The 20,280-nt window shown below is 37.7% G+C and overlaps 1 protein-coding gene across 4 annotated transcripts in view; it reads left to right on the top strand.

Moving 5' to 3' along the window:
* The window catches only part of DGKI (diacylglycerol kinase iota), a 436,523-nt gene that overhangs the window by 374,202 nt on the left and 42,041 nt on the right, over window positions 1-20,280 (top strand). For all 4 annotated transcript variants that reach the window (XM_059171955.1, XM_059171954.1, XM_059171956.1 and 1 more), the window contains one exon: window positions 14,490-14,515. In XM_059171955.1, coding sequence (XP_059027938.1) covers window positions 14,490-14,515 — 26 coding nt within the window. The remainder of the gene's footprint in view (window positions 1-14,489; window positions 14,516-20,280) is intronic.

Here is a 20,280-nt window from a genome sequence, read left to right as displayed (position 1 = left end):
AATTAAGCAGGCAACTATATTGCAAAAACTGATTTCCAGTGTGAAGGATCACATCTTTTGTACCTGCCCGGCTGCTCTATGTCTAATGCCCAATTATTTTCACGTCTTCAAAAATGCTAAAATATTTTCCAGGAATGTGTTGAACTTGGTCAGTGTTGGTCTCTTCAACACCCTCTCTTGATCTGTTTCTTCCCTGTGTCTGCTGCTCGTAGCTTTCCCCTCAGATTTCAAAATGTGTTTCCCTTCATTTTGTTGCAGTTCTCAGGCATGAACATTAGGTGGCAGTACAATTTCGAGCTCAAAGGGCCAGGGGCTTCCTCCCCAGCAAACTGATGGCCTAGGATGGAGAGGAAAAACCGGATTGTTACAGGCCAGTGATAAAACAGTGGTACTTTTTAAAATGCCAACTAAATACAGGAACTTATAGAAAAAGGATAAAAAAAGATATTTCAAGTACAGCTCATATGGGGATCATCAGTATATATTTGAGTAGGAGACTCACAAAGAATAGGAAATTAGGAGCCAGAAGGGAATTAGAGGAAATTTACATCAAATGGAGAAATTAGCAAACAGCCTTTATTATTTAAATTCTGGGTCTCATTTCCTTACCTCCACACAAATACCCATCTCGCCCTCCTTCCTTTGATTTTGCTCTGTCCCCAGCACAACCCGCCACTCCCCCCCATTTGTGGTGAATGTTACCTTTGAGGCTATTTGGCATTCCCTGAATGGGTTTGTGACCACTTGAATAGAGAATGTGTTTGTCTCTCTCATCTCAATGCCACTTTGTACGGTTGCTGTAACTTTCATCTCTCCGGCTCCCATCTCCTTAGCTCTTTTACTGTATGTGCTTTGTTCATTGTCTTAAAAGCAATATTCATAATTAGAGGGAGGAAAAGCAAACAAAGAGAGAATTGTTTGGTTGATGGAGATTTTCAGGGCTGAGGGATTTCTGGTTCTGTTTTACCTGGCTTAGGGATTCCTTGGTTTGAAGATTTAATGGTCACGAAATTGTCACCTAGATCTGTGACCTCACTGTTTCTCCCTCAAGCTCTCAATACGATGTCATGGGCTAGATGTAACAGTCCTCCAAGCAATGCACGTCCTTGAGGGAATCTCAGTGGAGAAAAGCTACTGCCATAAATGATCATCAACAGCTATGCTTTCAAATCATGTTAAGTCATCCCTTGACTTACTTAAATAAAAATTCTTTGTCTATCAACGCTTTCAGGAAATAAATTGAATTTGTGTAGCATCATTACTTCAAGGTAAAACAAAGTGGGAAAAAAAAGCTGGTGTTTCTGTAGCAGTGGTATGGACACTTGAAATGTGTCTGGAAGGGATGTCCAGCTGGGATATGAGCTTCCATTTGGGCTACTTCTCAGGAGTTTAACGGACAAATAGCAGTCATGGTCCAGGCAGGGAACAGCATCCAACCCAGGGACCTTGGCCTACACCTGAGTGTTCCTAGTGTTCTTCAGTTGGAACAAGCACATTAATTAGCACATGATGGGAAGCTATTTTATGGAGAGATTGGGTTCTACCAAAATGTGAAGAAAGTGGGTAAGATAAGCCCAGAGAAGGCTGTGATAAGCAGCAGGAAAGAGAAGTAAAAGGAGAATGATGAAAGAGAGAGGGGAAGAACATTCAGAATTGATATAAATAGCTAGAAACCAGAAACTTTGATTTTCTCTTCCTCTTCCTATATAGGATGGATGGCGATATCCTTGCTGTGGTGGAAGTGATATCCTTGCTGGGGTCCTCATCCCTAAAGTTGTAGGGTAAAGAGGGAAGGCAAACAGAAAAAGGAACATTGACAAAATACTCCTAGAGCTGCTTTCAGTGTGGAGGCACTGGAATGCCCCATGAGGACTTCACAGCCAAGAAATGGTTTCTTTATGTGTAGAGTGCCGAGTGGACTGTGGGGTAGCGGAGCACCTGGCTCACTATACCATTCCTCGTTTGCTTTTTATTATAATTCCATGTTGGTAACCAGTAAATAGAGGGGCCCTGGCTCTTCTGGCCAGGGCTGTGATTTGATGTGAATATGTCAGAGCTTCCTTCCCCCATCCCCAGTTAGAGAAATACTCTCTTGCTGAGTATTTTCAGAGCCTGGATCTCTGCCTTTGTGTCTATTCAGACTTGGTTTTCTTATACCCATTCTATATGTTTATTCCAAGTTCATCACTATATGATAACTCCTTCCCTTGGCCCACTCTCTATCAGGTGATGGTTTAGAAATGCTGAGTAGTGGGTGTATGGGATGGGGGACACTGGGAAGGGAAAATGACATTTATTTGTGAATGATTCTCTCCAAAAAGTAGATGGGTCCCCAGTATTCATTCAGTCTTTCTTTAAGAAAGATTTCATCTAAGCTGGACAGTCTCTGGATCTTCTACCTACCTCCTAGGAAGGAAATGATACAGACATTCTGGGGAATGGCCAAGGAGGAAAGCCATGGATGCTATTGATTTGAGCCACAAAATGAAAATAAAAGCAAAATATTGTAAGGGGGCTTTAAAAAAATAGAGTCAAGACAGTATTATTCAAATAAAAAGATCTTGTATTAGAATGAGCTTATAGGTTTAGAGCATTTCATGGAGGTTGCCAAGAAAAAGCATTCATTTAAAATGTATTGCAAAGGATCATACCATATCCTACAGGCTGAAGTAGTCATCAGGCTCATCATCTCAGCTCTAGATTTATTGATTAAAACAACAAGGCATCACAAGAAGTGTAATTTCTTAAAGACTTTGTCTTCATAAATGTATCATTCTTTGGCTCTTTGGATGGTATGTGTAATTTTGTGGGTTGAAAACTGAGCATATTTTCCAATGTCTTTAAGCCTTGTAATTGATCTACTTGAAAGATAGAGGCCTTGAAGGGAAACTTGCTGATGGAATGCAACCTAAATAACTGTCTTTGATTTTCTTAACAATTCCTGTGTCTTAGTGACTGGCAATAGGGTCTATAAGCTGTGCTGTTTGTTCAGTCCAATGTGTGCCTGATGTCTCATTCTTTCAGATTCTTAATGCATCCATACATTAATCTGAAAAAACAGTTTATTCCAAAATGTTATAGTCCTGTATATTTTCATGTTTTCAGACTTTTCCCTTGGAAATACTCCTATTCTGAAGAAGAACAAATTCACCCATTGAGGTCTTAGAGACATTGCCTGAGGCTAACTGCCTCAAACACAGATTTTTTTTTTTAAGTTTGTTGTTTGATTTTATGAAATCAAGTGACTTTTGCTTTGGGTCCCATAATATGTCTATGCTGATTTCAATTAAAAAATAATATCTTAGTTTTGACTAGTTAAATTACATAATCCATCATCCAAAACCAGCGTGTTTTTTTTTCCCCCCCTGGGGACTTCCCTTATTTTCAAATTCTTGTGTATATCCTAGTTTGAGAAAGGTTACCTTCATTTAAAAGGAGAGAACAGTATGAATATTCTGCTTAACATGGTTAACATTGGCAAGAGGACTTTTCACCAGCAAATCTTCAGATCAAAATTTATGTAAAAGTAGATGTAATTCCAGAAAGATAAAGTGGAGGAGGAGGACCCTAGACTTCCCTTGTCCCATGAATACAACTAGATAATTACCAATCATCCTAAATGCCCCAGAAGTTGACCTGAAGAATGGCAGAATAAACCCCACAATTAAAGAAAGAGAAGAGGCCACATTAAAAAAGGTGAGAAGTGTGGAAACACCGTTTAGGAGATAAAGACATAGCTCTTATGGAAAGGAGGGAGCCACAGTGGTGGAGAAGGACAAGAAACAAGCTAACAGGGAGTGCATGGGGAGAATGAATTCCCATTGCATTTGGCTTGGTAAGCGAGAAGAGCCAAATTTTGTGAGTTCTTGCAACCAGCAGGGCTTAAATCCTGAAGTTTTAAAGGTTAACAAGTTTGGCTGGGATAAAGCCTGGAGGACACTGTACTGCTCTTGGAGAAAAGGCAGAGCAAACAGCCTGTAGACATAGAGCATGGAACAGCAATCTGAAGAGCACTTAGGATAAACAGTGAGAAGGTTATTCATTCATCTTGGAGCATGTTCCAGAGGGTCAGTCTTTGAAGAGAGACCCCTCTGGGAACAAAGTGACTGATTCCCTCCCCTGCCCCTCAGCATAAGTGCAGGGCCAACACTTGCTACCTAATTTGCCTACATCAAACCCTGACCTTTGGTGGAACTTCATCTTCCAGTCACACTTTCCTCAGTCTCAGCACAGGGGACCTCCCTGCCCCCAGAGGACCAGCCTAAAACCCTACTCATCCCACGTCTCCCAATAGGGGCTTTTGCAGAGCCTCAGTTCTAGTAGTAGTGGTGACAGGTATCATTTCATAAACACACTAGAGCAAACCTAGTTAAAATACTCCTCATTCAGGCCAGGGACAAAACAGTGCTCGCAATAGGCAAAGAGAGCTTCTGCAGACAACTGGCCTGAAGCATAAAGTGACCAGGACAAAACAGAAGATCACACACAGCACACTCCTGGAAGTGCCAGGCCCTGGAGAAGAAGGGACACTACATGGTAGGGCACTACAGGACCTCTTCTTCAAAAGGCACTGCAGGACCTCCTCTTCAAGAACAGATGTAGGTGCGCCTGGGCAGCTCAGTCATTTAGGTGTTTGACTCTTGGTTTTGGCTCAGGTCATGATTCAGGGTTGTGGGATGGAGCCCCATGTCAGGCTTAGCATGGAATCTGCTTGAAATTCTGTCTCCCTCTCCCTCTTCTGCCCCTCCCCACAAGCATTGTCCCTCAAATAAATAAATAAAATCTTTAAAAAAACACACACACACACACAAAAACAAGCAGGAGATATAGTTGACTTTCCTAACACAGAGAAACAGGCACAGAGATTTAGACAAAATGAGAATACAGAGAGATTTATCCCAAATTAAAGAACAGGACCATAGCTAGATATCTAAGTGCAGCAGCAGGTTTAAATAACATGCCTGATGGAGTGTTTTCAGTAATGATCATATGGATGCTCACTGGACTTGAGAAAAGAGTGGAAGATATGACTGAAACATTTAACACAGAGATAAGGAATAGCATAGCAGAGATAAAGGGCTCAATAAATGAAATGAGAAACACACTTGATGAAATGAACAACAGACTGAAGAAGCAGAGGAGTGTGTTAATGACCTAGAAGACAGAGTAATGTTAAGTCATCAAGCAGAACAAAAGAGAGAAAAAATAATTATTCAAAATGAGGATAATCTTAGGGAATTCAGTGACTCCCCCCAAATGCAGTAACATTCATATTATAGGAGTTCTAGAGGAAGATGAGAGAAAGAGGGCAGAAAATGTATTTGAAGAAATAATAGCTAAAAATTTCCCTAATCTGGGGTAGGAAATGGATAACCAGATCCAGGAGGCACAGAGATCTTGCATCAAAATCAACAAAAGCAGATTAACATCAAGACAAATTGGTAGGGCAAAATACAGAGACAAAGAAAAAGTTGTAAAAGCATCAAGACAAAAGAACACAGTAACTTACCAGGGAAAACCTATAAGGCTACTGGGAGTTTTTTCAGAAGAAACTTTCTAAGCCCAAAGAGAGGAACATGATATATTCAAAGTGCTAAGAGGGAAAAATCTGCAGCCAAGAATACTCTATCCAGAGAAACTGTCATTCAGAATAGAAGGAGAGATAAAGAGTTTCCCAGATAAAAACTAAAAGGGTTGATGACCACTGAAACAGTACTACAAGAAACATTAAAGGGGACTCTTTGAGTGAAAAGGAGAGACTAAAAGTGACAGTTATAAAGGTAGGAAACAAAAGCAGTAAAAACGGATGTTTCTATAAAAAAAAAAGTGAGTCTAGGAACTCACCAAATAAAAAGATGTCAAATATAACAACACATTCCTAAAACATGGGGTTGAGAAGAGTAAAGAATACGTTCAGACTTAAACTACCACCAATGTAATATAGGCTGCTATATGCAGAGATGTTTATATACAAACGTAATGGTAACCATATATTAAAAACCACTAATAAGTATGCAAAGAATAAAGACAAAGAAATCCATATATATCACTAAATAAAATTAGTAAAACTTGAAAAAAAGACAAGAAAGGATCAGAGAAAATCTTCAGAAACAACCACAAAACAAATAATAAAATAACAATAAATACATACCTATCAGTAATTACTTTGAATGTAAATGAACTAAATGCTCTAATCAAAACATACAGAATGACAAGATTAAAAAAAAAGAAAACACCCATCTATATGCTGCTTAGAAGAGACTCATTTTAAACCTAAAGATACCTACAGTTTGAAAGTGAGGGGATGGAGACCCATCTATCATGCAAATGGAAGTCAAAGAAAGCTGGAGTAGCAGTACTTATATTGGACAAAAGAGACTTTAAATCAAAGACTATAACAAACAACAAAGAAGGGCACTATATAATAATAGAGGGGACAAGCCAACAAGAAGATACAACAATTGTAAATATGTGTACACCCCATATAGGAGCATCTAAATACATAAAACCATTAATACAAACACAAAGGAGCTTATTGATAATAAAATAATAGTAGGAGACTTAAACACCCCCACTTATATACAGATCATCTAAACAGAAAATAAACAAGTAAACAATGGCTTTGAATGACATACTGGACCAGATGGATTTAACAGATGTACTCAGAACATTCCATCCTAAAACAGAACGCACATTCTTTTCAAGTGCACATGAGTCATTCTTCAGAATAAATCACATTTTCTCCCATAAAATAAGCCTCAACAAATTCAAGAAGATCAGTCATACCATGCACCTTTTCTGACCACAACGCTATGAAACTAGAAATTAACCACAATAAAAAAAATATGGATTCATGAAGGTCAAATAATATGCCACTAAACGATGAATTGGTCAACCAGGAAGTAAAAGAAGAAATTAACAAGTACTTGGAAACACATGAAAATGAAGCCACAAGTGTCCAGAACTTTGGGGATGTAGCAGAAGCAGTTCTAAGAGGGAAGTTTATACCAATACAAGCCTAGAATCAAGAAAAATCTCAAACAACCTAATCTTATACCTAAAAGGGGTAGAAGAAGGGGACTAAAACCTAAAACCATCAGGAGGAAGTAAACAATAAAGATTACAGCAGAATTAAATGACATAGAAACTAAAAAAATAATAGTACAGATCAAAAAAACCCAGGAGTTGGATCTTTGAAAAACGTCAATAAAATGGATAAACCTCTAGCCAGACTTATAAAGAAAAAAGAGATAAAGGACTAAAATAAATACAAATGCAAGTGGAGAAATAACGAATGCCACAGAAATACTAACAATTTTAAGAATATTATCAAAAGCTATATGCCAACATATTAGACAACCTAGCAGGAATGGATAAATTCCTAGAAACATATCAACTACAAAAACTCAAACAAGAAGAAATAGAAAATTTGAACAGGCCTATCACCAACAAAGAAATTGAATTAGTAATCAAAAAATTCCCAACAAACAAAAGAACAAGACAGATGGCTTCACAGGTGAATTCTACCAGACATTTAAAGAAGTGTTAATACCCATTCTTCTCAAACTTTCCCAAAAAATAGAAGAGGAAGGAAGACTTCCAAAGTCATTCCATAAGGCCAGCATTATCCTGATGCCAAAACCAAATAAAGAAATCACTATAAAAGAAAACAATAGGCCAACATCCCTGATAAACATAGGTGCAACACTCAACAAAATATTACCAAACTCATCAACAATATATTTTTAAAAATCAGTCATTCATTATGATCAAGTAGGATCTATTTCTTGGTTGCAAGAGTGGTTTGACAGTCACAAATCAATCAACATGATATATCACATCGATAAGAAAAAGAATAAAAACCATTTGATCATTTCAATAGATGTAGAACAACATTTGACAAAGTACAACATCCATTCATGATAAAAGCCCTCAACAGAGTAGGTTTAGAGGGAACGTATCTCAATGTAATAAAGTCCATAGATGAAAAATCTGCAGCTAACATCATCCTTAGTGGGGGAAAATGGAGAACTTTTCCATTAAGGTCAAGAACAAAACAAATTTGTTCACTCTTACCACTTTTATTCACTGTAGTACTGAAAGTCCTAGCCACAGCAATCAGACAACAAAAAGAAATCGAAGACATCCAAATTGGCAAGGAAAATGAAAACTTTCACTATTTGCAGATGACACAGTACTATATAGATAATTTGAAACACTCCACCAAAAAACAAACAAACAAACCCTGCAAGAACTGATAAACAAATTAGTCACAGGATACAAAATCAATGTACAGAAATTTGTTGCATTTCTATACACCAATAGTGAAGCAGCAGAAAGAGAAATTAGGAAAACAATTCCATTTACAGTTGCACCAAAAATAATAAGTTACCTAGGAATAAACCTAACCAAAGAGGTGAAAGACCTGTACTCTGAAAACTATGACACTGATGAAAGAAATTGAAGAAGACACAAAGAAATGGAAAGACATTCCATGCTCATAGGTTGGAAGAGTAAGTATTGTTAAAATGTTTATACTACCCAAAGCAATCTACAGATTTAATGCAATCGCTATCAAAATACCAACAGCATTTTTCACAGAACTAGAACAAACAATTCTAAAATTTGTATGGTACCACAAAGACCTCCAGTAGCCAAAGCAATCTTGACAAAGAAAAGCAAAGCTCAAAGCACCACAGTTCCAAACTTCAAGTTATTTTACAAAGCTGTAGTAATCAAAATGGTATGGTACTGACACAAAAACAATCACATATATCCAGAATAGAATAGAAAACCCAGAAATAAGCCTACAACTATATGGTTAATTAACCTGGAACAAGGCAGAAAAGAATATCTGGTGGGAAAAAGACAGTATCTTCAATAAATGCGGGTGGGAAAACTGAACCACTTTCTTACACTATATACAAAAATCAATCCAATAGATTAAAGACCTACCTACATGTGAGACCCTGAAGCCATGTTCTCCCAGAGGAGAACACAGATAGTTGGAACTACACCAAAATAAAAAACTTCTGCACAACAAAGGAAACAGTCACTGAAACTAAAAGGTAAACTGTGGAATGGAAGATATTTTCAAATGACATAGTCAATAAAGGTTTCAGATGGAAAATACATAAAGAACTTATACAACTTAATATCCAAAACAAGTAAGTTAAAAAATGGGCAGAAGACAACAGCATATAGTTCTTCAATGAAGACATTCTAGATGTCCAACAGATACATGAAAAGATGGGCAACGTCACTCACCATCAGGAAATGCAAATCAAAACCACAATGAGATTTCATCTCACATCTGTTAGAATGGCTAAAATCAAAAACACAGAGAACAAGAAGTGTTCACAACAAGAGGTTGTGGAGAAAAAGGAACTCTCATCACTGTTGGTGGGAATGAAAACTGGTGCAGCTGTTCTGGAAAACAGTATGAAGTTCTTCAAAAAGTTAAAAATAGAACTACCATATGATTCAGTAATTGCCCTTTAGTAAATACTGATTCAAAAGGATATATGCACTCTATGTTTATTGCAGCATTATTTACAATAGCCAAACTATGGAAGCAACCAGTGTCAATTGATAGATGAAAGGATAAAGAAGAAGTGGTATAGATAGGTAGATAGATGGATAGATTGATAGATATCTACAATGGACTGTTATTCAGCCATAAAAAAGAATGAAATCTTGCTATTTGCAACAACATGGATGGAGCTAGAGAGTATTATGCTAAGTGAAATAAGCCAGTCAGAGAAAGACAAATACCATAGGAATTCATTTGTGTGGAATTTAAGAAATGAGGCAAATAAGGAAAGGAAAGATAAAAGGGAGAGAAGGAAAGACAAATTAAGAAACCAACTCTTAACTATAGAGTCAAACTGATGGTTACCAGAGGGGTGTTGGGTGGGGGCAGGGGATAAATAGGTGATGGGAACCAATGAGTGCACTTGTGATGAGCACAGGGTGAGGTATGGAATTGTGAAGTCACTATATCTGTATTTCTGAGACTAATACAACACTGTATGTTAATTAACTGGAATTAAGAGTTTAAAAAGCCAAAAAAAAAAAATCATAGAAAAGTAAATTGAACTGGAAAACAGGAAGACACTTCCACAAAGCAGTTACTTAAATGGATGAATAAATGAGTGGCTTATATCTTAATGTATTTTTAGTTATTATTATGGATCTTTTACCTCCTCTCAATATTCTTTTTCCAGTGTAGTGGTTAAGGAAAGTGGTTTAAGGAAAGAGTCCTTAAGGTGTGTCTATAATTTACTGATTTGAAGACTCTGGACCAATGTTTGCTCTTTTCTTCTGCTGTATTGGGACTATTTCATAATCACTGTTATTTCTTCTTTATGTTTCTCGTCACAGAGGCCCTATTCCATCTTTTACTCCTTCCTTCATTCCCTCCTTTCCTTTTTCCATTTCCAGATTTCATGGAGAATTGACAGGTCTCTCAATAGGGTTCATCTGTCCCTGCCATTACCTTTTTAGTGTACTCCCACCTTAAGTTTTGTCAGCAGATCCTTATCCTGCTTTCTTCTTAGAATATTTTTGTGTGGTTATCATGCTGGTTTCTTTTACTTTTATTACTCATATTTGTTTTGGAGGCATTCTTTTTGGAGCCATTAGTTTGGGATAGATAATTAGGCATAGTGGGTTTGTCTGTTTCTGAAAGCTTGACTTTGGGTCTCTTTTCAAATTCTTTTTTTAACAGCACTATCCTCTGGGATTTGATTCCACTTCTGACTAGCAAGGGCACCTGGCTCAGAGCAGAGCACTTTCTGCTGAATTTTGTGGTGCACCGTGTAGCTCATATCTTTTGAGATCAAAATATGCTCTCTCTGTCTCCCTGAAACTTGGCCCAATTTTTCTTGTACTTGGTAGCTTTTCTTTACAGATGATTTCAGTTTATGGGTATCTTTTAGCTTAGTGAAAGACGATGCTTCCTTTTCTGTTTCTCATTCTCCCTGTTACTTTTCATGAATTTCAAAGAGAAGAGCAGAAGCTTTGCAGTAATAGTTTTTAACTTGTCTCCTGCCTTTACTCTTGCTTTTTTCAAATATTCTACTCTGCACAGCCTGCCTGATCAGAAGCACCAATGAGAATGTATGTCTTCACTGCTTTAGAAACTTTCTTCATTTAGCTTAGAAGGTAAATTATCAGCACGTCAAAATGGCTTGTCAGGCCCTGTATGAAATGGTCCCTGTCTATTCTATTTCCAGTCCTAACTTATCATTCCTTCATATTTTTGCCACACTTAGTTTCTTGTCTGACTGATAACGTCTTATGAAATTTCCTATCCATGTTCCTTGTTGTATGCCTCGTGCCTCTGCCTGACATTCTTCTCCTTTCTTACTTACCTAACAAGCTTCTGCTCATCCTTCCAAGCCCGGCTCCCATGCTTCTTGCTTTCTGAAGTTTTCTTTCACTCTTCCAGAACAGAATGGGTCTCTCTCTCTCATGTTCCTTCTTTAGTTCATACGTCTTTTGATGACTACACTTTTTTCACTATAATCATTTGTTTGCCCATTTTTCTCCTTTGATTGAATTCCTTGAAGTTGGTAGCTTGTTTAGTTTTGTATCCCCATCATGAGCACAGGGCCTCGTACCCAATAGGGTCTCAAACAATAATTATTATGTAGGTTTGAATCAACATAAATAGAAAGATTTAAAATAGGAGAGAGATTTTAAAATCCAGGACTTGAGTTTTTGGTTTTTTTGTTATTGGCCGAATTTGAGTGAGATGTAAATAAAAGTGTTTTTCTAAAAAACCCACAAAACAAAACGAAGCAAAATCAAATATAAATATTCTCCGGACTGTCATAAAAGGCTAGTACTGAGGAAAGTGGCGAGAACTCAAAATCCTGGAGTTCTTTGAATCCCGATCGTAGTTTGCATTATGAGAGCGATGCTATCCCCGAGATAAAGTGTACATGGAGGAGAAATAAACAGGAACAGAACCACAAGTCTTGCAGGTTCAGTGGGAGGAATGAGCAGTGAACTCTTCTGCATTCCTCAGTTGTCAGGTTGAGGAAGATTATCTGTTCCTACAGTTCAATCTCTCTCTTTTAAAAATAACTACTTCTCTTGCTGATTTCATGAATTTTCCTCTCTCCTGAGCTAAGTTCTGTAAAACTTTTTATGCCCATTTCCAGCAATAATGGATGGTGTGCATGTCTCAGTAGTATAATTTAGTGACTCGTTAGAGTGAAAGGTGAAATACTGAGTGAGGACTGAAATACTCCATATGTCTTAAAATTCCACAAATCCAGGCATGTGGGAGACATTCCGCACAGAAACTCAACATGATTAATCCTTAGCAAACACTCTGAAATGGATAGTTCTTCCCCACTGCCTAGACCACTGCATCCCCTGGGGACTTTAACCAAGCCATCTGGAATTTTTCAGATTTAATATTAGTGCTTTGCTTTCACAGAAAGGCACCAAAAGCCTTGCTTCGCGAGCCTTCCACCTGAGACATTCAGTCGTCTGTTGGCATGGGTTTTTCTTTGTTCCTAGAGCTCCATGAGAAATTAATGGCCAACAATCCAGGATGTGTTTTTGCTTAATTCCCATCAGAAAACCTAGGGCTAAAGATGTTACCTTGTTGCTGACTTCTTTTCATGCCCAAGCATCTTAAGAAATTATCTTATTTCAAATATGTGTTTCTCATTAGACTCACTTTTCATTCCCATTCACCTCTATTCTGCACTCTCCTTTCTTTTCCTAACCACTAAGGCAGATTGTAGGTCTCTGTTGCTAGGTGTACTGGATGTCTTCTGGCTCTGGGAGTGCTCACATTTTCTCCATTCTGGAGCTTGTCTCAGTCCCTAGGTCCTTCTGCCCGTGGCTGGCCTTGGAGCTTGGCAAACCAGGCTTGCGGGTGGTTTGAAGGTGACATGATGATTTTTTTGAGGTGCTCCAAAATGTGTTTGAGTCTAAACACCTGTGTGGTAGTGCTGACATTAATTCAATTCAACAAATATTGATCAGGGGTCCATTCTGTTACTACATAAACAATGGTCCTAGTTTTCTGTTTGCTCACAGCCCAGTGGGGACGAAGGGTTTGTGATAGTATGAAACAGAGAAATCCCTAGGAGAACCCAAATAAACCTGGAGAGGCCAAGTGGCATTTCTCAAGCAGCCAACTCTGCAGGGATGGCTTAGGCTGGAGCAGGTTCCCTTTCAGGAGTGCCTGTGCCCATAACCCAGATACCAGTTTTCCCTCTACCAAATCTGGGGACCCTCTGTTGTTTTCACATGCAAAGGTTCAATTGAAGAGACTGATAAGATTGAAATGATTTGACACTTTGCCACTAAGGGAACTTCCAGGCTTTCCCACCATGACTGCTGTGTCCTTTACTGACCACTCCCATAATGGGCAAAAATATTAAAGCATTCTCAAGCATCCCACCGTAGCTAAAATCTTCCTTCAAGCACTATGCATCCATAGAATGATTCTTGCCCCAACACTAGTTATATTAAAGGGCAGATTCCTAAATGCTTGCCTTTCCTTTGGTCGTCTTCTTGCAGTGGACCCCCAGCAGGTTGATCATTTAGAACAGAGGATGCCTTCTGGCTGATTTCTTGCCTTTCCCTTCAAATTTTTATCACCTGTTAGTACAAAATTATATATCTCACTTCGTCCCAAGGAAAGAATGAGCTGGTAGAGTCAAGACTGTATCATTCAAACTTGAAGGGACTTGATCCTCAAGACTGTGTCTGTATCGTTCAGAGTAGCTCAATTAGTGGTCAGCTGGGGAATAAAGGTTTGTATTGTGAAGCATTGACATGATGCTTCATAGGTGTCTTCCTAATGTAACTGGAGCTTTTGCATAAACGGTATGTAAAAGTCATCAATTTATAAAAGTTCTGTGGGACCCCAGCGGTTGCACTCTTGTCTCATCTTGGTTCTTACGGATTTAGAGCTATGAGGCTTGCACACAGAGGGCAGTCTGTGTCACGCTCACTTAAACCTTAAATTCCACAGAGTGGAAACAAAAAACAAACAACAATGATAAAGGTACATACCATTTATTTTACTTCTGTCTCATTTTTTACTGTCCAAGTAGATTTCTTTTTACTTACACTCAATCTAGTGCTTATTTACATTCTCTGGAGGCCTGGCCTTTGGTGACATCACAGGATTCCATCCATTACCACATTACTATGACTTTTCTATTTGTGTGTCATAAATCCAGACTTAAATAAGTTTGTTGCAGTCCCATTGACATAGTGCAGTTGACTGAAATTTTATTAACCCTAACCACTCAACCAGTCCAGGTAAGCTTTGGGAGTGATCAATCAGAAAATACCATGCAACCAACAAATTAATTACACTGCCTACTATATTGACTTTCTATTTAATTGAATTTGGGGATAATATTTCTAGGAGATTATTCTTGATCATTATTGCATTTATAATTATCAGTATCATTTACAAAACATTTATCATGCTTATTATCTCGTTTTAGGTCACCAGTCTCTTCAGAAGATCACGGTAAGAATTTGTCTTACTTATACTAATTCAAGATTAAAAATTGAGTTCCATTCCGTGCATTTCACTGTCAGAGGAAAGAATTATTCAAGGAAATGTTTCTAAGACATTGGCCTTGTGTTTTTTTCCGTGTGAAATGTCATGCACTTTTAAAAACTCAGTGTATCCTAGCTAAATGTGATATCTTGTAATATCTTCAAATCCATTATAACAATTTTGGTTGACAAATATTATGAAGCTTACTGTATCTACCTGATTTTTGTCCCATCGCTGGATACATTTTGTGAGTTGGGGTTAGCCATGTAATTTCTCTGCATCACAGATTTTCATCTTTAAAATGAGAGTGTGTAGTAGGTACTCCCAAAAGTCCCTTCAAGATTGGATGTTGGAATCTGCCAAAAGTAGTAGAAGTCTGAAATGAACCTAATCAGTAGTGGTGTGAATTGTTACCCCACTGAGGTGAGTTATTCACATTTAAGACACAATTATTTCATTCAAAGGATAAAATGTATAGTTTTGTCACATCTATTTTTGGGAATTCATTTATTCAGTCAGTCATTCAAAAATATTCACCGAGTGTCTATAGTGGGTCCATGATACTATATAATCATGTTATGCAAATATGCCTTTGGGGACTGTCTGCAGAGACAATGGGATATGTGACAGAATTTCCCCCCTAAAAGAGCTTTGAGCTTAGTGGTGAAGGGAGTGGTAGAAAGACCCATACCTCCCGCAATATAAAGTAAAATGTGATTAATCTTACAAAGGGGAGATACACCAGGACTCTGAGTAGTACTGGCATTCCTCCTCATGCCAGCCCTAAGTAGTGAAGGGCACCATTATGTATTCAGCCAACTAAGTATAACACAAGAAAGCTTCTGTCAGATTCCCTCTTCGTTCCCTTATTCTGTTCGGTCACTAAATTTTATTAACTCTGGTTTTCATATTTCTTTTATCGCTATTCTCTTTTCCATCCCCACTGCTGTAGCTTAGAGGCTCTCTATGTCTTACTTAGACTTTTAAAATTGCCTTAAAACTGATGTCCCCTCCCTAGTTTTCCATCCTCTAATTCACTCTATCCTTGGAGAGCACCGCACTGTTCTTTAGCAAAAATCTACTCCCATTGCCTCTGGGTTGAAATCTTATCAGTAGACCAACCATTGTATTCAGCTTTCTGTATTGTATTTTAAGGTGGAATGGAAATCCTAAATGATGGAACCTTTGTTTCCTTCTACTGCTTTTTGCTTCTTTTGCCATCTTTTCCCCTTTCTTCTACCTGTGTCGAATGTTCTAGCCATGTGGTATTGCATCTGTTTTCTGGAACTCACCGTGTGTTCATATTTCCTGTTTTTATCCATACTGTTCTTTCTGACAGGAAGCTACTCCTCATTGCAATATACACGGTTTATATTTACCATTTGAGACCTTGCTAATCATCTCATCCTCTCTGAAAGCTTTCTGACACACTTACCAGTTACATGAAATATTTTTCTTCTAGAATTTAACACATAAATTTGATGCCTGATTTACCTGTTTTCCTGCTAGACTGTGAGTTCTTTGATATAAATCCCAACAAATAGCAAACATTCAATAAATGCTTATTACGTGAATGAGTTAAGGACAAAGAGAGGGAGTTTTAGGCAGGCATATTCTGCCATATCATAAGATCTCTCACAATATTGAAATGAAGATGTATCACATTCTCTGAAGATCATAGGGCAAATCATGTGTAGATCTCTTAAATCACTATAAGGTAACGAACCACCTAATGATGACCTATTACAATGTGCTACTTTGCTCATCAGTGTTGGTATGACTAGGTTTTTCATTGCATATTGAGGGATCGTTGGGCTTCTAAGTTCCATTGATTCAAAACTTGTGTTTTGTTTTTATTTTGATCTAAGGTTTCCCTAAATGACTTGTTTGCTTTGGCCTTCCAGTCTGTTAGAACTTGTCCCCTATTTCCAAACAAGGGGTGTTGGGGAAACTTGTGAATTGTCATTCTGTGGTTTGCTAGTAATTCTAAAAGGGTTATGAACTCTCGGTGAGCAGGTGGTGGCTTCCTTGGAAGTCCTTGAAAAATGTCTACCACCAGAAAGCATACTTGCTCAGTATGAATAACCCATCAGAATTAATTATTTTAGGAACTATATATGTGATTAGTTAAAGAAATATCATCCAGATATGAGGGCTTTTATATTTTTATGGCTTCAAAACTTATTACATGTCCGTGCCTCTTAGTTTGATTCTGCAACTTCCAAGAACTACTCAAAGATGTAATGTGAAATTTTGAGGCTGATTTGTCTAATCTTTTTACTTTTCCATCATCCTCTAGCCCAGATATCCTTGGAAAATATTCTTATCCTTATCTTTTATCACCAAGATTTTCTACTAGCACTTAAAATAAAATGTCTTTTCATGCCTATACATTTTTAAGTGTTCATGTTTTCTGTGATTCACATTAAATCTCCTGAATATTATATCAAGTGATAGAATGATATTATATTTATACACAACAATGATATTATAATATGCATGCCTTTAAGAATGGTAAGAAGTAAAAAATAAAAAATTTAAAAAAAAAAAGAATGGTAAGAAGTATCATTTTTGCTTTCTCAAACTTAGTGATAGAAAAATTGAGGCAAATGGATTATGAAATTGGGATATAAAGCCCCATGCCTCTTGACTTTCTATTTTGTTAGCTCACTTCCAATGATCTTACTTTTCTCCCTAATAACAGTTGCTCTGGCTTCAAAACAGATTTGTTCTTGAGAAAATCTCATTTTCCGTAGCCCAATATCCCTGGCATTCTCAGTTCCCACAGATTACCTTTCATAGGAAATAGGCTTGAATATCATGGCTCTGTCATTTACCCTCTCTTAGCTTCCTTGCCTGTAAGGTGGAGCTTATCATATCATATCTACCCTGCCTACCTCATGGGATTATGAGTTTAAGTGGGAGATCGTCTGTGAAATCACTTTCCAGTTGGCTGAAAGCACCCCAAAACACAACGCTCTTATTGTCCAGGCACGGATGAGGTGTGAGTTTATTAGTGATGTTTGCTAAGCATTGCGTTCTGTCTTTGAAAAGTTAAAAAGTGTCCTGTTGAAAAGTTATAAAGTGTCCTGGGGGTGGAGGAGGGGCAAAAAATTGCTATCATTAAATATTGTGTTTTCATTGGAAACCTCATATCTGGATGAGGAAGAGTGAAATGGTTAATACACAATGCAGCTTATATTGGCAAAGGAAAGATACAATTCATAATTAGATGTGGGGTCCTATAGAAAACTGACCATATAAGGCATAAGTGAAATGTAAAATGTTCTAGTTGTATAATATAGTATCAGAGTCATTAAGAATAAAGGCTGCAGTAGACACAGTAGATGTATTATCCTTGATTTTTTAGTGGGGGAAACAGGCTCAAGGTGCTTAAATAACTTGCTTAAGATCACACTAGTGATCAGCTAGTAAGTGGTAGAGTTAATTTTCAAACCCAATTCTAACATCTACCTCTTACTCATTTATGTACCCTGTCTCTGGAAAACAAAAGAAATGATTGTCCACATTAAGGTGAATTGATAGAATTATTGAGAGGGGGAAAAAAAAAAAAACCTCTTCTAACAAGGGTTTATTTACTACCATGTAAGTAATCTCTTTTTAATGACAAAACAAAACAGAACAAAAATAACAGCCTGTCTCTCCTGCTGGGAATGATTTGTCCCTGTAGAAAAAGTAAATACCAATGTCACATTCTCTCATAATTAGTTAACTGAGTGAAACGAAGCTTCAGGGAAACCTGCCACACCAAATCCCAGTGGAAACATTACATTTTAATGTTACAGCTGCAACCTGGAGTCCTAGCCCTTGTCAGAAGATAAGCCTGGCAGTGATTGATTGCCCTGCCCTGGGAGTGTACTGCCTATCACCTCATCATTTAAATTGCCCCGGGAGCCCTTCCTGTGCCCAGGCTGCTTTGCCTAAGCTCTCAGATTCTGTTCTGTCATCTTAGGCTGCTTATTTTGGGAACCCTCTGTGAATGCCTCTCTGCCACTGCTACCTGGGGTCCTGCACGGGCAGACTGTCTTCAGCTAATGTCTGCTCACTTCCCAAACACAGGACAGTCCCTGGCTCTCTTGCAAGGAAGTGCCAACAATCTTGATTCCCCCTGGGGGTCTAAAGCAGGCATCGCCTTCCTGTCCTCCCTCCTAGACCTGCTGGCAGTAATGGTTCTCACATTACCTGGTAGCTTTTTTGTTGCAACAGTAACCCACTGGACAAGAGTAGGAGTAGCAGGTATCGAGAAATAAAAAATTTTAATGACCACAATCACTAGCGTAAGGGCCCAAAGAGGAGTCTCCTATTGGACTTGGAAGCAGTTTTCCTTTGCAGTAGGTTGTGCAAAACAAAAACAAAAGAAAACCCCAAAACCACACATTGTGCAGTGGCCTAAAGCTCTTTCATATATCAATTACAATCTCTTGGCTCAAAGTCATAGATTGATTTTTTTTCTACAATATAAACATATATGTACATATATGCAGTTTTACTGATACAATGTTCAGAAAAATGTACAAAACATTTGCCAGCTCCATTTAAATGATAACCAAAAGGAACTACGGCTTGTCCAGCCCCCAGGCTAAGAAATAAAACATTTGCAGTCATCTAGAAGCTTCATGTCTCCCTTTCTGTTTCCATTCCCTTCTCTCTCCTGCAGAGATACCTCTCTTCTGCTTTTTTGCTAAGAATTTTCTTGTTTCTTTTGATCATTTTACTACATATACACATATTCCACATATGAATGTGTGTGTATATATATATATATATTCCAGATATGTGTGTGTGTATAGATTATCTTATATTGAACTTTCATAAATTGAATCCTATTGTAACTTCTTTTGTCCAAAATGTTTTTGTGATGCATCATTGTCGAGTGCCTGAGTATATTTATTTCATTAATTTTTCATGCATAGTATTCTATTTATGAACATATGTTTATATTTCCAAATTCTGACGAATGTTTGTGTAGACTCCAGGGTTTGGGGTTTTGTTTGTTTTTTTGTTGTTGTTGTTTGTTTGTTTGTTTGTTTGTTTTTGCTATTGCAAACAATATCATTATGAACATTCTTTTTTATAACTCCTTCAGGTTCCATATATGAGCACTTTCCTAAGGTTTAAACCTGAAGACGGCATGGTTAGGTAGTAGGTTATACACCTATTTAAGTTACCACATAATGGCAAGTTGCTTTCCGAAGTAATCGTTCTAGTTAACTCTCAAACTGCAGTCAAGAAGAGTTCCCATTGACCCACATCCTTGCCAACACTCGATGTTGACTAATGAAGAATATTTTCCCAATCTGATGGGAAAGTCAGATGGTATCTTAGGGTTTTAATTTGTGTGAAATGATTACACATCACATTGAGCATTTTTCATATAAGCCATTTGTGTTTACTTTTCTATGAAATGTCACTTTATTTCTTTTGCCCATTTTGTACCCCGCCCCCCACCGCCCTGGCTGCGCTGTCTTTTTCTTAATGATTCATAGACATCTCTATGAATTCTAGGTAAGGGATTTTTGTTGGCTATGTGATATATTTTTTTCCCCCAGTTTGTGGTTTATCTTTCCAAACTTTACTGAGGAATAGGTATTCTTTAATGTAATGTAATCAAATTATTAATATTTTCTCTAGGGTGTCTACCTTTGGTATGTTCTTTAAAGAAATCTTGTCATAGGATAGAATAGCCTGAGGATATTCTCCCATTATTTCTT

This window comes from Mustela lutreola, chromosome 4, assembly GCF_030435805.1.
Source record: "Mustela lutreola isolate mMusLut2 chromosome 4, mMusLut2.pri, whole genome shotgun sequence".
Classification (NCBI taxonomy): domain Eukaryota; kingdom Metazoa; phylum Chordata; class Mammalia; order Carnivora; family Mustelidae; genus Mustela; species Mustela lutreola.
The sequence above is the reverse complement of the archived record's forward strand: the minus strand, read 5'-3'. Positions and strand labels throughout refer to the sequence as shown.